At 42.2% G+C, this 17,373-nt stretch overlaps 1 protein-coding gene and 1 long non-coding RNA gene across 3 annotated transcripts in view; one reads left to right on the forward strand and one right to left on the reverse strand.

The window, feature by feature from the left end:
• Positions 1 to 16,813, forward strand: part of SRGAP1 (SLIT-ROBO Rho GTPase activating protein 1) — a 278,584-nt gene extending 261,771 nt beyond the window's left edge. For both annotated transcript variants that reach the window (XM_067697213.1, XM_067697211.1), the window contains exons 19-22: positions 3,722 to 3,902; positions 5,377 to 5,511; positions 5,645 to 5,984; positions 10,598 to 16,813. In XM_067697213.1, coding sequence (XP_067553314.1) covers positions 3,722 to 3,902; positions 5,377 to 5,511; positions 5,645 to 5,984; positions 10,598 to 10,975 — 1,034 coding nt within the window. In that variant the 3' untranslated portion in view covers positions 10,976 to 16,813. The remainder of the gene's footprint in view (positions 1 to 3,721; positions 3,903 to 5,376; positions 5,512 to 5,644; positions 5,985 to 10,597) is intronic.
• Positions 79 to 9,567, reverse strand: LOC137202145 (uncharacterized). The gene is made up of 6 exons (XR_010932467.1): positions 7,908 to 9,567; positions 5,086 to 5,251; positions 3,005 to 3,113; positions 2,007 to 2,264; positions 995 to 1,162; positions 79 to 434 (listed from the first exon to the last, which is right to left on the reverse strand). It is a non-coding gene; the product is annotated as an uncharacterized lncRNA (long non-coding RNA).
• Positions 16,814 to 17,373: the final 560 nt, after the last annotated feature.

Raw genomic sequence — 17,373 nt, forward strand, 5'->3', positions numbered from 1 at the left:
GCACCAGGCAGTCAGAAAATCAGCTTTGTTGAATTTTCTTTCCCTTTGCACAAAATTATAATTGCCTTGTAGGAAAATGAAGTTATCGTGTTCACCCTTATTAATGTTGTTATTGGTAGCAGTAGCATTCTACAAAGTCTCTGCAGGACCTTAAAGGACTGTGTAACCCTATATGAAAGGGGTATGGTGTGTCTCCATGCCCTGAGATCGATTTGCTCTGCAATGATGAGACTCAGATGTGTATAAATAGCTTATTGACACTTGACTGTGAAATTTCTCTCATGGGAGTGGAAAGAGTCAAAATAATGAAATTGCTCAGAATTACTAGTTGATGTAGTAGGATTACCAGTAAAGTGTACTTCTGATCCATCTGGTCATTCTTTTAAAACGTCTTTACATTTGAATTATATAAGCAGAGTCTGATAATCTTTTTGCTAGTTGTTTCCAAAAACAAAAAGAGATAATGAGCATAGAGGGCATGATGATGAAATTATGATAAAATTTGTATATATCTATTAAATAGTCTTAAATCGCCCTTGGCCAGTGTTGACAGTGTAAGACTGAATGGCATTAAAGAATATTAATAGTTCTCTCTTCTTTTCCCTTTGACAGGTACATAGGTTGTATGCTATGTTTTGCTGTTATCTTTCCACTTTCTTTCAGTAAAACAATTTAAACATATGGGTGTGTCACATAAGAATTTGCAAACTACATATCACGAAGCTCTTTTTGGCATGAGTTCATTGGCATGACTTCACTCCTCTGTGGATGTTTATTTGTGTCCCCTGTACCACAGACAGGTTGATTTCTGTCCCCCAGAGCAGTGGTTCCCAACCTTTTTGGCACCAGGGACCGGTTTCGTGGAAGACAATTTTTCCACAGACCAGGGGCGGGGGAATAGTTTCAGGATGATTCAAGCACATTACATTTATTGTGCACTTTATTTCTATTATTATTACATTATAATATATAATGAAATCATTATACAACTCACCATAATGCTGACAGGAGGCGGAGCTCAGGTGGTAGTACGAGCAATGAAGATGTAAGTACAGATGAAGCTTTGCTCGCTCACCTGCCGCTCACCTCCCGCTGTGCCGCCGAGTTCCTAACAGGTACTGGTCCGTGGCCTGGGGGTTGGGGACCCCTTCCCCAGGGAGAACTGGGGTAAAAAAAATTGGCATCTGTCATTTCAGTTCAAGCAGGATTTATTCTTTACATGCAAGTTTAGAACAGACTATAAAGTCAGTCTCCTTGAATAAAAGTTCTGTTTCCTCCTCTGTGAGCAGACTTATGGATATTTCATAAAGCTGCTATTGTTTTATTAAAATATAATTTTAGGATGGACTATCAGAGTGTTAACATACGATCTAAAAGTTATCAGTTATTAAAGGACTTAAACTATTGTTTTAAAATTATTTTTACACCTACTTTGCTGAGAAGTATACTATGTGCAGATCGTGTTGTGGTTCTGCCATATGAAATATCATTCACCTTAAATATTATCCACTAGCAAAAAGATGGGGCTTTTTTTGTGTGTCTTTATTTTAAACATAGAGCTGAAATTCACCCAGGCCCTTCATATAAGGTAAACCCTAAGCTTTTTCAGTATGTTTGTTGATTTTCATGCTCTTGCCATCCCAGAGGATGTTTGAATTTATCAAGTGAGAAAGTTTAGCTGGCTATCCAAGGATTTCTTGTGCAGTTATTTCATAGAAGTACAACAGATATTGAAGATATTGCAGTAAACTTTGGGAAGCAATAAACTCTTAAATGGAAAGGTTTGTTACCAAGGGAAATAGAAGATAAAAGTTCCTTACAAAATATTTGACAGGCAGGTTTTAATCTATTACGTGTGCATATATTCTAGAGTATTTGGAAAGTGATACATGCTCAGTTTTTAGCAAATGAGGTATCGTTCATTGCATAGACAGATTTCTCTAAGCATATGCCACTTGTACTGACCCTTTTTTGTTCTGTTTCTTATTAATTAGCAGTTTACTCACCTATTATAATTTTATTTATTTCTGGCTGCATTGGGTCTTCATTGGTGCGCGCGGGCCTTCTCTAGTTGTGGAGAGTGTGGGCTACTCTTCGTTGAGGTGCGCATGCTTATTGTGGTGGCTTCTCTTGTTGCAGAGCACGGGCTCTAGGTTCACGGGCTTCAGTAGTTGTGGCACGTGGGCTCAGTAGTCGTGGCACACGGGCTTAGTTGCTCCGCATCACGTGGGATCTTCCCAGACCAGGGCTCGAACCTGTGTCTCCTGCATTGGCAGGCAGATTCTTAACCACTGTGCCACCAGGGAAGCCCTACTCACCTACTGTTGGTAGCAGGGATGGGGTGATGGTGGGAGAGGGGAGATAGGATCATAAAGCCCCCGATTCAGGGCTTTTTGCAATGAGCTGGATCACAAAAAGCAACTCTTGTAGTTGTTTTGAGTAGTTTGTCCTCTTATTTGCCTTTAATATTTGTGGTCAGAATTAGAATAGAGCTGAAATTCCAATTCTAGGCCCAGAGCTTGATAGCTTTTTTCAACTTTTAATTTTGAGGTCATTGCAGATTCACATGCAGTTGTAAGAAACGCAACAGAGAGATGCCATACACCCTTCTCCCAGTTTGCCCCAGTGGTAACGTTTTACATAACTGTAGTATAATGTTACAAGTAGGAAACTGATATTGATATACTCCCTCCACCATTTTCACATTTCACCAGTTTTACATGCACTCATTCGTGTATGTGTTTACTTAGTTCTGTACAGTTTTATCACACGTGTAGATTTGTGTGATCACAACCACAGTCAAGATCAAGAACAGTTCCATCACAAGGATCCTTCGTGCTACCCTTTAATAGCCTTAGCTGTTTCCTTCCATCACTTCCCCCCGACCCCAGCCTCTGGCAACCACTAATCTATTCTCCGTCTCAATTATTATGTCATTTCAAGCATGCCGTATCAATGGAATCAGGCAATATGTAACTTTCTGAGGTTGGCTTTTTTCACTCACCATTGTTCCCTTGAATATTTTTTGATCTCTAGAAGATATAATTTTTGAATCTGGTCGTTTGAGTAGGTATGCTTGTTTCACAGGTGATATCCAGAATTTGTTTTTGATACTAGAAAAAATAAAGTTGTCTTTACTGTTGGTAGTAGTTTCAAGATTTGATAGTGCCAAAAAAATACATAAGGAAATTAAATGTATTCAAATAGTATTTAATGTGGTGATTTCTGTAAACTTGATTTTTTTTTTTAAATAAGCAAATAAAGCATAAACTTCTTAATGTTCTGAGATAGTGATTCTTCCATGTTCTAAATGGTATTAACATGTTGCCAGGGAACTTGATCAAATAATATTGGTCAAGATAATACTGGAGCTGTTGCAGAAGATATTACAACCCAAGGAGAGATTTTATATATCATATTGCAAAGCTTTAAATATTTTTTTATTAGACCGTCATGGTATCGCTAGTAAGAGGCTGTGGAAACTAAGAGCTAATGTTCAGTTTTTCTTGGCCTGAAAAACTGATGACAGCAAGAGAATATTTTTCTGTATCTCTTTTAACAGCATCATTTTCTCATTGTCTTGATGATTTTATTACCTTGTTCAGTCTGGATATTAAAACGACCTTGTTTATTTCTAAAGACTCATATAGACCTTTCAGTTAGTGCATCATGCCTTCCTGAGAACCCTGGCTCTCACCATCTTCTGGTGTGTTCTTTGTAGAAAATGAGCCAATAGAAGCAATAGCCAAGTTTGACTATGTTGGGCGGTCTGCCAGAGAGCTGTCCTTCAAGAAGGGTGCTTCCCTGCTGCTGTATCACCGCGCATCCGAGGACTGGTGGGAAGGAAGACACAACGGGATCGACGGGCTTGTGCCCCACCAGTACATAGTGGTGCAGGACATGTAAGTAGTCCCAACTTCCATCACCTGACGCTCCCAAGAGAAGACTCCAGCCACTGTTTTTATATATATAAATTTATTTATTTGTTTGCTTATTTATTTATTGGCTGCATTGGGACTTCGTTGCTGCATGTGGGCTTTCTCTAGTTTCGGCGAGCGGGGGTTATTCAGAAGTTGCAGTGTGCAGGCTTCTCACTGTGGTGGCTTCTCTTGCTGCGGAGCATGGGCTCTAGGTGCACGGGCTTCAGTAGTTCTGGCACACGGGCTCAGTAGTTGTGGCTCACAGGCTCTGGAGAGCAGGCTCAGTAGTTGTGGCACACAGGCTTAGCTGCTCTGCGGCATGTGGGATCTTCCGGGATCTTCCGGGATCTTCCCGGACCAGGGCTCAAACCCTTGTCCCCTGCATTGGCAGGCGGATTTTTAACCACTGAGCCACCAGGGAAGCCCAGCAGCTATTGTTCTTAAAATGACTTTGGTCTCGTGAGAAGCGAGCAGAAGGGATTACAGAGCAAAAATTTCTGAGCTGGGCACAGTTCTTCACCTTACTAATGGGTCTTTGCTAACAGCACTTCAGGGCCAACAGCTTCTCATTTCCCAAACTCTCCTAGAAGGTCTGGAGCCAAGGACTAGTGAGAGACACACCTTCTGAAGCGTTCAGGTTCTTAGAAAAATACCCTGTGCGGAGGATGGCTTTAGGAGCTAAAGTGGCCCTGCTGATTCCAGAAACAGTGGTGGCTCTTCTCTTGGTGCCTGTCTACTGTTTCAATTCCACATTCCCAAGAGAGAGGATGCTGACTTCAAGTCTAAAGAAAATCATCTTCAGGCTTTTTATTAATTTTGCTGATGAGAAAGCTCTGCTTTCAAAAAAATACTTAAAGAGACATCTTCCCGTCTGGTCATAATTTTAAGTGAAAGAAACAAGTTACAAAATACCATGTACAGTGTAATTTTAATTTTGTGACTGCAGTATTTCACAATGCAGCACCAATTTATGAACAGCTCTTCAAGGAAAAGGGGAAAATACCACATAAAATGTGTACAGTGACTGATTGAGCCTAAGTTTTAAAATGTTAAAATGTGTCTCTCAGAATGCAAGAAATATGATGTGTGTGTATGCAGACATACAGTCATATATATCTAAAGTACATAAACATATAAATATCTATAGTATAAATACTGTACATACCTGTGGACATCCTTGTAGATATGTATCCCAGGCAGAGAAGAAAAGCAGAGAAGGATATTTTCTAGAATTCGAACAGTAGTTGTCTCTGGATGTTACGTTATATTGTGGGTGATTTTTATGGGAATTTCGGAATTTTCCAATTTATCTGCCATGAAACGTTATTATTCTTATAGTGAAAAGAAAAAAGTGACGTTAGTAAGAGAAAGACTTACATACATAAATGCCATCACTTATTCTTTTGTCCCCATTCGTCTAGCAAAAGACCCTCACTCTTGATTCTCATCGTTTCAGGGATGATACGTTTTCAGACACTCTAAGCCAAAAAGCCGACAGTGAGGCCAGCAGTGGGCCCGTGACTGAAGACAAGTCTTCATCCAAGGACATGAACTCCCCAACAGACCGTCATCCTGATGGCTATTTAGCCAGGTAGGTGGAGTGGTCACCAGGCTCCTGAACCTCCACTTCTCCAGGGGCTCTGAGGGGCCGTGGCATCCACAGCCTTGCAGAATTACCCTGTGTGATAACCTCTCCTATCCTCTCGCTCTCTGTCTCTGTCTAGGCAAAGAAAAAGAGGAGAGCCACCCCCTCCAATGAGGCGTCCTGGCAGGACCAGTGATGGCCATTGCCCTCTCCATCCCCCACATGGTCTTTCCAACTCCTCAATTGACCTGGGGTCCCCAAGCCTGGGCAGTCACCCCCGGGGCCTACTACAGAACCGTGGCCTCAATAATGACAGTCCCGAGAGGAGGCGTCGGCCGGGTCACGGCAGCTTGACCAACATCAGCCGCCACGACTCCCTCAAGAAGATTGACAGCCCTCCTATTAGAAGGTCCACATCATCAGGGCAATATACAGGCTTCAACGACCACAAGCCACTGGACCCAGAGACAATCGCTCAGGTAGGCTGCTTTGGATAGAATATTGCATGGTAAGTACCGGTGTGTGACGAAGGAGGCGTACAGGAGTTACTTTCTGGAGCCATGTCTTTTGTACAGAATCAACTAAAGACAACAGAAAAGAAATTAACCCATTCTTCAATTTAAGTCCATGTGATACTGGAAGGGCCCAAGTGTATTAGGTTCATAGTGATTTAAACAAAGACACGGCAGAAACTTAGGACCCAGGACAGTCAAACACATCCTTGCTGAATGGCCAGGAAAATTCTAAAAAAGAAGAAGAATGAGGAAGGACTAGCCCTACCAGATCCGAAGTGCATGCCAGAGCTAGTAAAACAGACAAACAGATGGAATGGAATGGAGAGCCCTGAAACAACATTTGTAGTGTATGATGAAAGTGACACTTTCATCTTAGGACATGGTGGATTACTCAGTAAATGAAGTGAGAAAATGATGGTTGGCTGTTTGAAGAACAGCAAGTTTGGCTCCTCTGTCACTCCTGAATGGATGTGTGTCTTTACTTCCCAATAGTGACTGCAGAGAAGGGCCTTGTAGTTTTTTCTAATGATCAGAATTGACAAAGTAGGGTTTGCCTGGTGGCGCAGTGGTTAAGAATCCGCCTGCCAATGCAGGGGACACGGGTTCAAACCCTGGTCCGGGAAGATCCCACATGCCGCGGAGCAACTAAGCCCATGCACCACAACTACTGAAGCCCGCGCACGTAGAGCCCATGCTCTGCAACAAGAGAAGCCACCGCAATGAGAAGCCTGCGCACCGCAACGAAGAGTAGCCCCTGCTCGCTGCAACTAGAGAAAGCCCACGCACAGCAACGAAGACCCAATGCAGCCAAAAATAAATAAATAAAATTAATTAATTTAAAAATAGTATGACAGGAAAAAAAACTGAATCACTATGCTGTACACCTGAAACTAACACAATATTGTAAATCGAGTATACATCAATGGAAAAAAAAAGAAGAAAATATGTGTATGGCCAGTGAAAAAGGAGGTGAATAGATTCAGGGTTCACCATTTCAGTAAAGTGTCTTCCAGGTATCACTGAAGCTTAAAAATGGAATAGATCAAAAAAGGAAGTGAGAAATTAATGAAACAAACATGGGGAAGTATTAAAGATGGATTATTTTTAATAAAAAGTGCTCAAGGAAACCTGCATTTGATATGACAAATTTCCAAGCTATTTTCATTGTCCTAACTAAAAAGAATTTTGGATAGCAAATTAGATTGTGTGGAGAGTTTAATGTGTTTTTACAAAATTAAACCAATTTTAAGTGCACAACAGTTTTTCAGCAAAAACCAAAAAGACTTGACCTTTTTGGTTTTTTTTTTTATTTGAAGTGCAATGCAGAGTCCTTTGAGGTCTCTTTAGAACCAATGATATTTGGCTATAATCCATAACATCATTCCTTGTAATAAGTAGGTGAAACAGCATTTAGGTTAGAGAGACAGGGAGTAGGAGTTTAGTGGTGGGAAGGTATAATAAGGTCTGTTTTAACCCTTTTGCTTCTAGAACCAAAATCCTTTCATTGTAAATCATAAAAACAAAAACTCGACAGATAAACCAGGCTCTACACGTTCTCTCTGGCGCAAATACTTGTAAAAAAACAAATCCATATATTTAGCGTCAAATGGAAATCACATATGAAAATAATTACTTGAAAAGTGATGTCATCCTCACAATATGGCTTCCAGCTGTGTCCTTTATTTATCTTTCCATCTCTCATCTTCAGATTTTCCCATGAGGACAAGTAAGCCTGCCATCATGGTGTTCATACCAAAAACATGCAATTTCTTTTAGTAAACAAATCAGTGGAATCCCTGATAGAGCTTTTTTAAAAAAATTGACATATCCACATGTGATCACTGGATCTTCATTTATTCATTTAGCAAGTCTTTACTGAGCACTTACTGTATGGCAGCTCCCATGCTAGGTGTTATGGACACAGAGTTAAATCAATGGTCAGTAAGCCGCTGCATGAAGGTGCTCATAATTCAGTGGAGGAGGCAGATATGGAAATCAGTTGCTGCTGTGCAGGGCCACAGGCTAATGCTCCAGGTGAGTGGAAGAAGCCTGGGAATATGGAGAAGAGGTATTTCCATGAGACCAGGGCAGTGGTTCTCCACCCACCCTATCTCACACAGTACTCCACCATGTGTGTGTGTTGGTGCGGGGGGGGGGGGGGGGGGGGGGGGCAGTGTATAAAAAACATAATATGGGACTTCCCTGGTGGTGCAGTGGTTAAGAATCCGCCTGCCGATGCACGGGACACAGGTTCGATCCCTGGTCTGGGAAGATCCCACAGTCTGTGGAGCAGCTAAGCCCAGTGCGCCACAACTACTGAAGCTGGCGTGCCTAGAGCCCGTGCTCTGCAACAAGAGAAGCCACAGCAATGAGAAGCCCGCGCACCACAATGAAGAGTAGCCCCCGTTCGCCGCAACTAGAGAAAAGCCTGCGTGCAGCAACGAAGACCCAACCCAGCCAAAAATAAGTTAATTCTAAAAAAAACAACATAATGTAAAACTGACCCTCTTTACCATTTCTAAGTGTATAGGTCAGTAAAGTGTATTCACATGGCTGTGTAACAGATCTCCAGAACTTTTTCATTCTGCAAAACTAAAGCTCTGTACCCATCTAAGAACAACTCCCTTTTTCCCCTCCCCACCATGCCCTCGCCACCACTATTCTAAATACTTTTTGCTTCTGTGAATGTGCCCACCTCGTATAAGTGGCATCATGCAGTATTTTTCTTTTTGTGACAGGCTTATTTCACTTAACATAATGCCTTTAATGTAGCATGTGGCAGGATTTCCGTTTTAAGGCCCAGTAATAATCCATTGTACGTATACAGCACATTTCACTTATCCATTCATCTGTCGATGGTGCACACCTCACGTTTTTAAAACAAATATTTTGTAATTCCCCCTTTATTATCTGAAAAACTGATGATGTGCCAATTTTTTTAAAACATATAAAGCCCTAAATACAATGTAAAGGAAAAACAAAAGGAGATTAGTATTAAAAGAAATGTATTTCAGAATGCTTAACTACATTAGAAGACAAATGAAGTAGTGAGATGCTTTCACCTACATGTAGACTTACCATAAATACAATTAAAAATGTATGTTGATATAAGAGTATTATTAAGTTAATTAGTTTCGACTCAGTTTCCATAATGGTGTTCCCATTATGGAAAAAAATTATGATTTTTCTAAAATGGTGGACCACCCTCGGTCATACAGTTCTAATCAAAGCAGGGTATAATTTACATGATAGTTTCATTCCTAGAAGACACCATGAAAAATATATTTTGTGTTTATATATAAGAAAGTTAGGTTCTAGACTCAGACTATTATAAAAAAATTTTCACCTACATAAATGTCTGGAGGACATTTAAAAGTTGAACGAGATATGGGACAATTCATTGCATGTAAATTATCAGGACACTTGTAAGGTATCCAGTATCTCTGGCCCCTGCGCACCAAATGCCAATAATGCCACCTGGTTATTTTGACATTTAAAACTACACATACACGTACACCATATTACAGAAATGCCCTCCATGGGGCAGTACCACTTCCATTGAGATCCACTGGACAGAAGCGTCAGGGGGAGTCTTAAAATGAATTCTGAAGAACTGCTAGGAGTTAGTCAAGTATATAAAAGTGCTCAAAAATTATCTGTTGAATGCATGAAAGAAGCCTGATTTTTTCATGCCTATACGCATTTCTTAAAAATTGTTGCGCTAAATTTAAGCCATCTTTTACCACAGATTGAAATAGAATTCCATCTAAGATGTCAGCATGTAAGGTCAAACCCACCAGAGGGCTGCCACGTGCCTCAGAATGGCCAGTGCTTGTTCTGTGGCCCTTTGAGCCACTGGTGCCATCGCACGTCTTGTCTCCTGCACATCCTGAGTCACGGTGGTCGTGTGAGATGGCATTAGGTTTACACACTCCACAGGCTGGTGTTAAAACCGTCATGCTTTTGCTGGTCTGCCTGCTTTGAAGTGAAGTATATGGTTTCTATACATTAGTATTCATTATCAGCCTAGTCTGTCTCTCTTGCTGGTTATTTTTTTTTCAGCTAATTATCGAGTTATCATTGACACACAGCACCATATAAGTTTAAGGTGTACAGCATAATGATTTGACTTGCACGCATCATGAAATGATTACCACCGTGGATTTAGTGAACATCCAGCATCTCACAGAGATACAAAATTAAAGAAAGAGAAGAAAAAATGTTTTTCCTTGTGATGAGAACTTAGGATTTACTCTCTTAACCTTCACATGTAACCTACAGCGGTGCTCATTATAGTTATCACGTTGTACATCACATCCCTAGTACTTAATTCATCTTATGACTGGAGTTCGTCCCTTTAGACTGCCTTCATCCAATTGCCCATCCCCGCAACCCCCCGCCTCTGGGAACCACAAATCTGATCTCTTTTGCTATGAGTTTGTTTTTGAAGTATGCTTGACTTACAACACTGCTAATTCCCGTCACATGACATAGTGATTCGATATTTCTATACATTTCAAAATGATCACCAGAATAAGTTTAGTTACCATCTCTCACTTCTGGTTCTTTTTCAACAGGATATTGAAGAGACGATGAACACTGCTTTGAATGAACTCCGAGAACTGGAGAGACAGAGTACAGCAAAGCACGCCCCCGATGTGGTGCTGGATACCTTAGAACAAGTGAAAAACTCTCCCACCCCTGCCACGTCCACGGAATCTCTCAGCCCTTTGCACAACGTTGCCCTCAGGAGCTCGGAGCCTCAGATTCGACGTAGCACTAGCTCCTCCAGTGACACAATGAGTACTTTCAAGCCTATGGTGGCGCCCAGAATGGGCGTGCAGCTGAAGCCCCCAGCCCTTCGGCCGAAACCTGCTGTTCTTCCAAAAACAAACCCTACAGTAGGGCCCACCCCACCTTCCCAGGGTCCAGCAGACAAGTCTTGCACAATGTAAAAACCAACTGAGCGAGCATACGGGGAGGTGATTAGAAAGAGAAAACGGATTAGTGACAAAAGTCAACAATCCTTAACTTTCCTTAGTCGTGTGCTTTTAACTGGAGACCCTTTGGCTTTTCTGTGTTCTCGAATGTAATGTCTGAGACTAGCTAAATTAACACGGGCATTTGTATTTTGTAATTTCATCCTTTTTTTTAATAACTGGACATATCCTGTGTCATTTTAAAGACAATAGAAACACTTAGACTTACTTGAAAATCCAATGCTGCACCATTTGTAATGAAGGCATCACCGCTCTGCCCTGCACGTTGCACAGTGCTTCAGGCTTAGTGTAGCCTGGATGAGTCAGAAGCGTCTGAATCCAAAGGCAGGAGGATCTGAGTTCCAGGCCTTGGAATGTAACCAGTGTTGGTCTCTGGCACTCGGGGTAAGGCTGAAAGGTGACAATGGATTGTTTGGTAGCTGACAGTGAGTACCTCTTATTCCATGCAGTGGGGCAGGGGGCTGGCTCTCGCTACAGACTTGCTGTTGTCACAGTGGGGTGTTCCCAGCGCGAGCTGCAGCCCACCGGCTGACTTTCTTAACAGTCGTTTCCCTGGGTCCAGGTGAAAGTCTCAGCGGGAGCGGGTAGAACCTCTGCAGTTACTGCTTGAACTGAACCTGGGAAGGGACAGTCCTCCAGAGCTATTGCTGTGACTCTTTTCCCCAAGCCTGATCAGGCCCCGGAGGGTTTCCAAGTCCATCCCCTACGTTCACTGCAGACTAGAACAGTCTAATTTTAAAGACTGTCTGGTTACACTACTCCATGAACCCCTTCAGAGGTCTGTTGTTGCCTAGAAAACAACTTCTAGCTCCCCTAAGCCCCCGTGTCTTCCTCTGTGGCAACGGAGAAAGCAGACAGCGCACAAGTCCTTGGTTCGCCGGCCTTCCCTTCCCCTGACAAGATGACCTGGGTTCCTTTAAACGTGCTACAGAGGCCTGATGATCCTAAATTGAATCCCCAGCTCCCCTCGGCATTTGTCTCTTTGAGCTACGGTACTGGCGTAAGAGCCAGAGCAGCCGAGGTGGGACGATGACCTCATGCTTCCAGGACGACTTCCTCCCGGTTGTGCATCCTGGAACCATGGCTTTTTTTGTTTTCTCCGTGTGGTCTCTACTACATCACTCACACAGTCAGCTGAACTCCACTGACACCCTCTTTCTCTGACATCCTCACCCACAGACAGTTTTTCTTTAGCCCATATTTATGCTCTGTTTCTCCTCTATCTTAAAAAGCTTGCTTTGAATTCATTTGTTTTTACTAAGGTACAGATCACCACTGTCCTAACAGCAGCAGCTTATACCATCTGTAAGCCTATGAGCATTTTATCTACCCTGTCGTTGAACTTACTGAGGAAGAGTTTTTTTGTTTGTTTTTTGGTTTGGGGGTGTTTTTTGTTTTGTTTTCAGAAAAATGGGTGGCCAGAACTAACCCCTCTGGACCACTTTGATTTCAAACTGGCAGCCAACTGCGTGCCCACCTAAGAGTTACAGTATGGGCTTTGATTTCTCAGCTCATTGGTGAATGCATCAATGTGGAAAAAATGGGGATCTGTACTAAAATCCAGACATTACTTTGATCTCTACCTCAGTTTGCCAGTCGAATCATTCTAATGCAAAGAGAGATGACATTTGTGAGATACTGTTACCTTTCCAAGTCACACTGCTGGTGGCTTGCCTGCAGCCTGATTTCACAAATGGATTAAATAGTGAAAAAAATTATTTCAAATATAATATTTCCAGGTATTGTAAACCTCTGAATTTTTACAACATCCTTCTTGCCCATTTTGAAAAAGAGACCCAGCTCGGCATCTTGTGCAACACCCCCCCCCCACCCTCTCCCCCTTGAGCTTTAGTGGTCCTTCAGCACCTTTGGGCACCATGGAAACCCAGCCAGGACTGAGCTCTGAATAGCACGAACCCTTTTAAACAACCTTCCCAAATTTCTAGGAAATTGAAACTTTTAAGATAATCTCCCAGTTCTTTCTAGATTCCACTGTGGTCTCTAATTCTCTGTTGTTAACGGGGAAACAGAAACAGAGAAAAGGGTGGGAGCAATGGGGGAGGAGACTTTAAATCTTTTAGAAATTAAAGAGGATTCTTAAAAACCACTTCCTTATTTGATGGATGAGTAAGATGTTAACAGAGGGCGTCACAAGGGCAGAGGCGTTTTGAACTTACTAATTTTTGAAGGGTTCTTCTACAAGCTTTAACTTTAGCTTTTCAGATCTTACCCCTGCAAACTCATTTCTTCAGACTTCTCCCTGGTAATCCTCCCCAGTGTCTCCTCTCTTTGCTGTTGACACCTGCGATGGAACGAGGACTGCCTTTCCACCCTCCAGATCAGGACTCTGTTGCCTCGCACGGCAGAGGACATGCTGCTCCAGACCTCAGAGCCTCAGAGGCTGTGCCTTCTTCCAGGAAACACTTCCGAATACCCTCCCATCGCTCCCTTTCTTTACCTGTCTCTGTCTTTTCTCTCTATAACTCTGTTGTCACCCTGAGGCTTTTTTTTTTTTTTCCAATTCCCAGGGAAGGATGTGACCTCAGAGTGAGTAAGGACTCACTAATCCTTACTTTGTTTAGTAAAAGCCTTCAGATTCCAAGGATAAGACAAAGTGGCCACTTCACAAAGGATCCAGAATGACACCCAGTAAGTTCCTTAAAAGTTTCAGCAGCTGAGAGGGTTCACCTGTATGTGGGCCTCTTTACCGCCACAGGTGTAGCCCACAGTGGGGAGGTGGGAAGTCACAAGGAATGGGGAGAGAAGAAAGAAAATAAGTCCCTGAGGTGTTATGCCCCAGTTTCAAGGATCTTAACGGTTCATGTGCAGTTTGGGAAGTGGGTCATTTTGATGATGAGTAAATTATGGTTCTACAAAGATTACCTGACTCCACTTACACAAGAATATGTATTCACAGCTGATATAACTGAATGTTCACGTCCCATCCACAGAACTCACTGAAGTAGATTTACCAAATTGGCCTTTCTGTTTGGGTGGGGATGCTTGGAGTGGGTCGTTAGGATAGAGTGAACGGCTCTTAGTACCTGTTTCCTGATGAGTGTTCTGTAAATTATTTCAATCCATTGAATGGCCCTTTGTAGAGCTCCATGTTCAAGTGTGGCGTAAACGCCATTGTTCAACAGTTTTTCACACAATGTAATCTGACTTTGGTGCCCCTTGAGCAATCCATAGAATAATGTACAGCGGGGTCCCACTTCATCTACAGCAATGAACATGAACAGTGATCAATGGATATAGAGCGCCAAGGGTCAAAATTGTATGAGTTTTCTGTCTGTGTACTTTTGCCATTCCCAAAAATGGGTTTATAATTTAATTAAGAAAAAAGTGGGGGGACACGGTGGTCTCCTTAGCGTTTGGGAATGAAGCATAGCCTCTGGGGTCTGTAAACTGAAGAAACTTTAGTAATCACAGCCTCTGAAATTCAAAGTTAAAGAGCCTGTGGTTCTATTGGGTTTACAAGACTTCAGATTTGGGATGACATTTATTCCTGACCACAGTAGTGAGGGGCCATGAATTCAGGAAATGCGCTTGGGGCTGAGTCTCGCTCTGAGTTACCTGCCACATAGGCCCCAAGGCACGGGCAGCTTAGAAGTGAAGTCTCTTCCCATGTATGAATGAGCTCACGACTGGAGACTGGCCCCTGAGCTAAAAGCCAACCTCCAGCTGGGCTGGGGTGTCAGGCATGGGGCAGGGTGACTGGCACAGCTTTGTTCAAATCAGTAAAAATAAACTGGAAATTGAGCTTTCACTCACCCACCCTAGTATACTTTACAGAACAAAAAAAAGTCTACGTAGTATAATCAAAATGGTACCTGTATCTTAAAATTACGTAGGGAATTTTGTATGCTTAAATAATTGTTCTGGGTTCCATAATGCTTATCTTAGAAACTGTTTAGTAAAAGAAAATATATAAACCGTGCATTTGTGAATGCCCCCCCCTTAGAACATTCATCCAAGTTCAGTGTGTAGTGTGATGGTTATTATAGATGTTTGAAGTATAGTAAGTGGCTGTGTGACAGGAGAGACTGCTATTTACCTACTGACTTAAGGGTAACTCCTGCCCACGTAATTAAATCAGTATTGTCCTTTCCTGTCGGTTTGATTAATTGCAGTATTGGTGGCTTCCTGCTTGTGACTGTTACCTGATCGTGTCAATGTACATCCGTAGTATGTACATGTGAAAGTGCCTTTCTATTTTAGAGGAGTTTTAGCCTTGTTCTTTACTGTTGCCCCGCCCACCTCCTCCCCCAAGTGCCACCCCAATTCCTGCATCCACTTGACTGTTTTGAAATTTCCTTCCCTCTCTCCCAGCTGCTTCTCCACCCCCGCACCTTTTCATGCCTCGGTGCTTAGCCTTGTCCTGTCTTGCATTCTTGTCGGTCATGGTCAGGTCATGGTCATCAGACGTGTTGTTTTCCTCTTAGCCGTGACTGTGCCTTTCGTTCCCCACAGTCACTCTCCGGGTCCCCCGCAAATCGCCCCCCTCCCCTCCCCTGCTCACGTGCTGCTGACGGCCATCCTGTTCGCCTCTGCTCTGTACTGCCTCTTCCCATGACATTCCCTCCTCTCTGAAGTGAAAGTAAAGGGGGATGCTTTTCTAGTTCTGGAAGAGAAAAAAAGTTTTGTTAATCTGTTGTGACAATGCACTTTTATGTATAAGTACTGTACAGTTTGGCATGTACCATTCCAGGCTTCAGTATACAGTCAGGTCTGTTCTTCATGGTGTATCTTTATAATAAATAAGATAGTTCTGGCTGCCTTTGTCGGCTTCCGATGGTCTGATTCTCTGCCGTGTTTTCATTCCTTTCTATTTCTAATCACTATTTAATGCCCCCCCCCCACCACCAGAGCTGAGTTGCCTTAAATCGTTAAATCGTATGAAACTACCTTTTTTTAAAAAAAAAAAAGTTTTCATCTTTGATTTTGGTTTGTGAATTTGAAAATGAGGCCTCATGCACAGGGCCTATGTCCATGAAGCCAGGGTTTTTCAGAGGCATAGTTTGGAGACCCCTCTGTAATAAGAGAGATGGGGCTGGGAGAGTCTTAAGTAAGAGGCTGAGAGAGCACAGTCCTCCTAAACACTCCAGACTGAAATCTTTCCTTTGAGGAGTTTCTGACGTAGTAAACCTTGTGAAGCTGATTTTTGGTTTCATTTGAATCCATTGAAATGCAATCCTTAGGTATAGACTATGTTTAGAATTCCCCCATGTATGGATATTTTATCTCCAAACTTAGCTTTTTTTCCTAACTCTTGAGGACTGGCAATACATAATATAGTTTTGTAAAACTGTATCAGCAATGTGCAGATTGTATCAGCAATATACCAGACTGAATACTGATGAGCTGTAAAAAAAAAAAAAAAAAAATTGACATAAATGGAGGGGAAAAAACTTTTATTGAAGCATAAAATACATAGAGAAAAGTACACAAATCATTAGTGTAAGAGATTTCACAAAGTGATACACTAATTTATCCACCCCCCAGATCAAGAAATAGCACATTAACAGCCTCCTAGAAGCTAGGCTTTCAAAGTTATCAACATCCTGATGAATAACACCATAGTTTGGTTTTGCCTGTCATTTTAACTTTCTACAAACAGACTCGCGGTGTGTAGATTTTCTGTCTGGCTTCTTTTCTTGAAATTTATGTTTGGGAGAGTCCATGTTGTTAAATATGACGGTAGTTTTCTACATTTTTCAGGGCTGTATAGAATTCTATATGAATATGTATAGTCTAGTATTTCCTAATTAAACTTTAGGTATTGTATGCATGGCTGTATAGAATTCTATATGAATGTGCTTGGTGTTTTATTTTAGTATTTCCTGATTATACTTTGGGTATTATATGCAGAAATCTTTAAACATGGACAAATTAATGGGAAGAAAAAAAAAAAAAAAAGACCCACCTGTTAAAGGAAATCTTTTCCCCAAACATGATGGAATGACTTTGAACGAAGCCATTGACTGGAACGCCTATCTAAAAGCAGGTAGGTACCATTTTAGGACCTGAGAGTTGGATTTACAGGCTGCCCCATGGGAACAAATGCCCAAGTCAGACTATAGGATTGTTCCAGGAAAGCCCCACTGTCCTGCATCTCCCTCACTACTATCCGCAAATCCACGAGCCTCAGCCTCTGCCACAACCCTCCCCACGTGCGCCTGTATCCCTCACGCCTGAATTAGAGTCCCACGTGAGTATGGTTGTCAGCTCCCACTGTTCACAGGCCAGCACCCTGTAAGAATATTAGGAAGGCAGGGAAAGGGAGTTTTCCGGCTTCTATCTCGAGTAGTTGGGACTCAAGCAGAAAATTCCCAAACTTGATCTAAAATGCC

The sequence above is a fragment of the Pseudorca crassidens genome, chromosome 11, assembly GCF_039906515.1.
Source record: "Pseudorca crassidens isolate mPseCra1 chromosome 11, mPseCra1.hap1, whole genome shotgun sequence".
Taxonomy (NCBI): Eukaryota; Metazoa; Chordata; class Mammalia; order Artiodactyla; family Delphinidae; genus Pseudorca; species Pseudorca crassidens.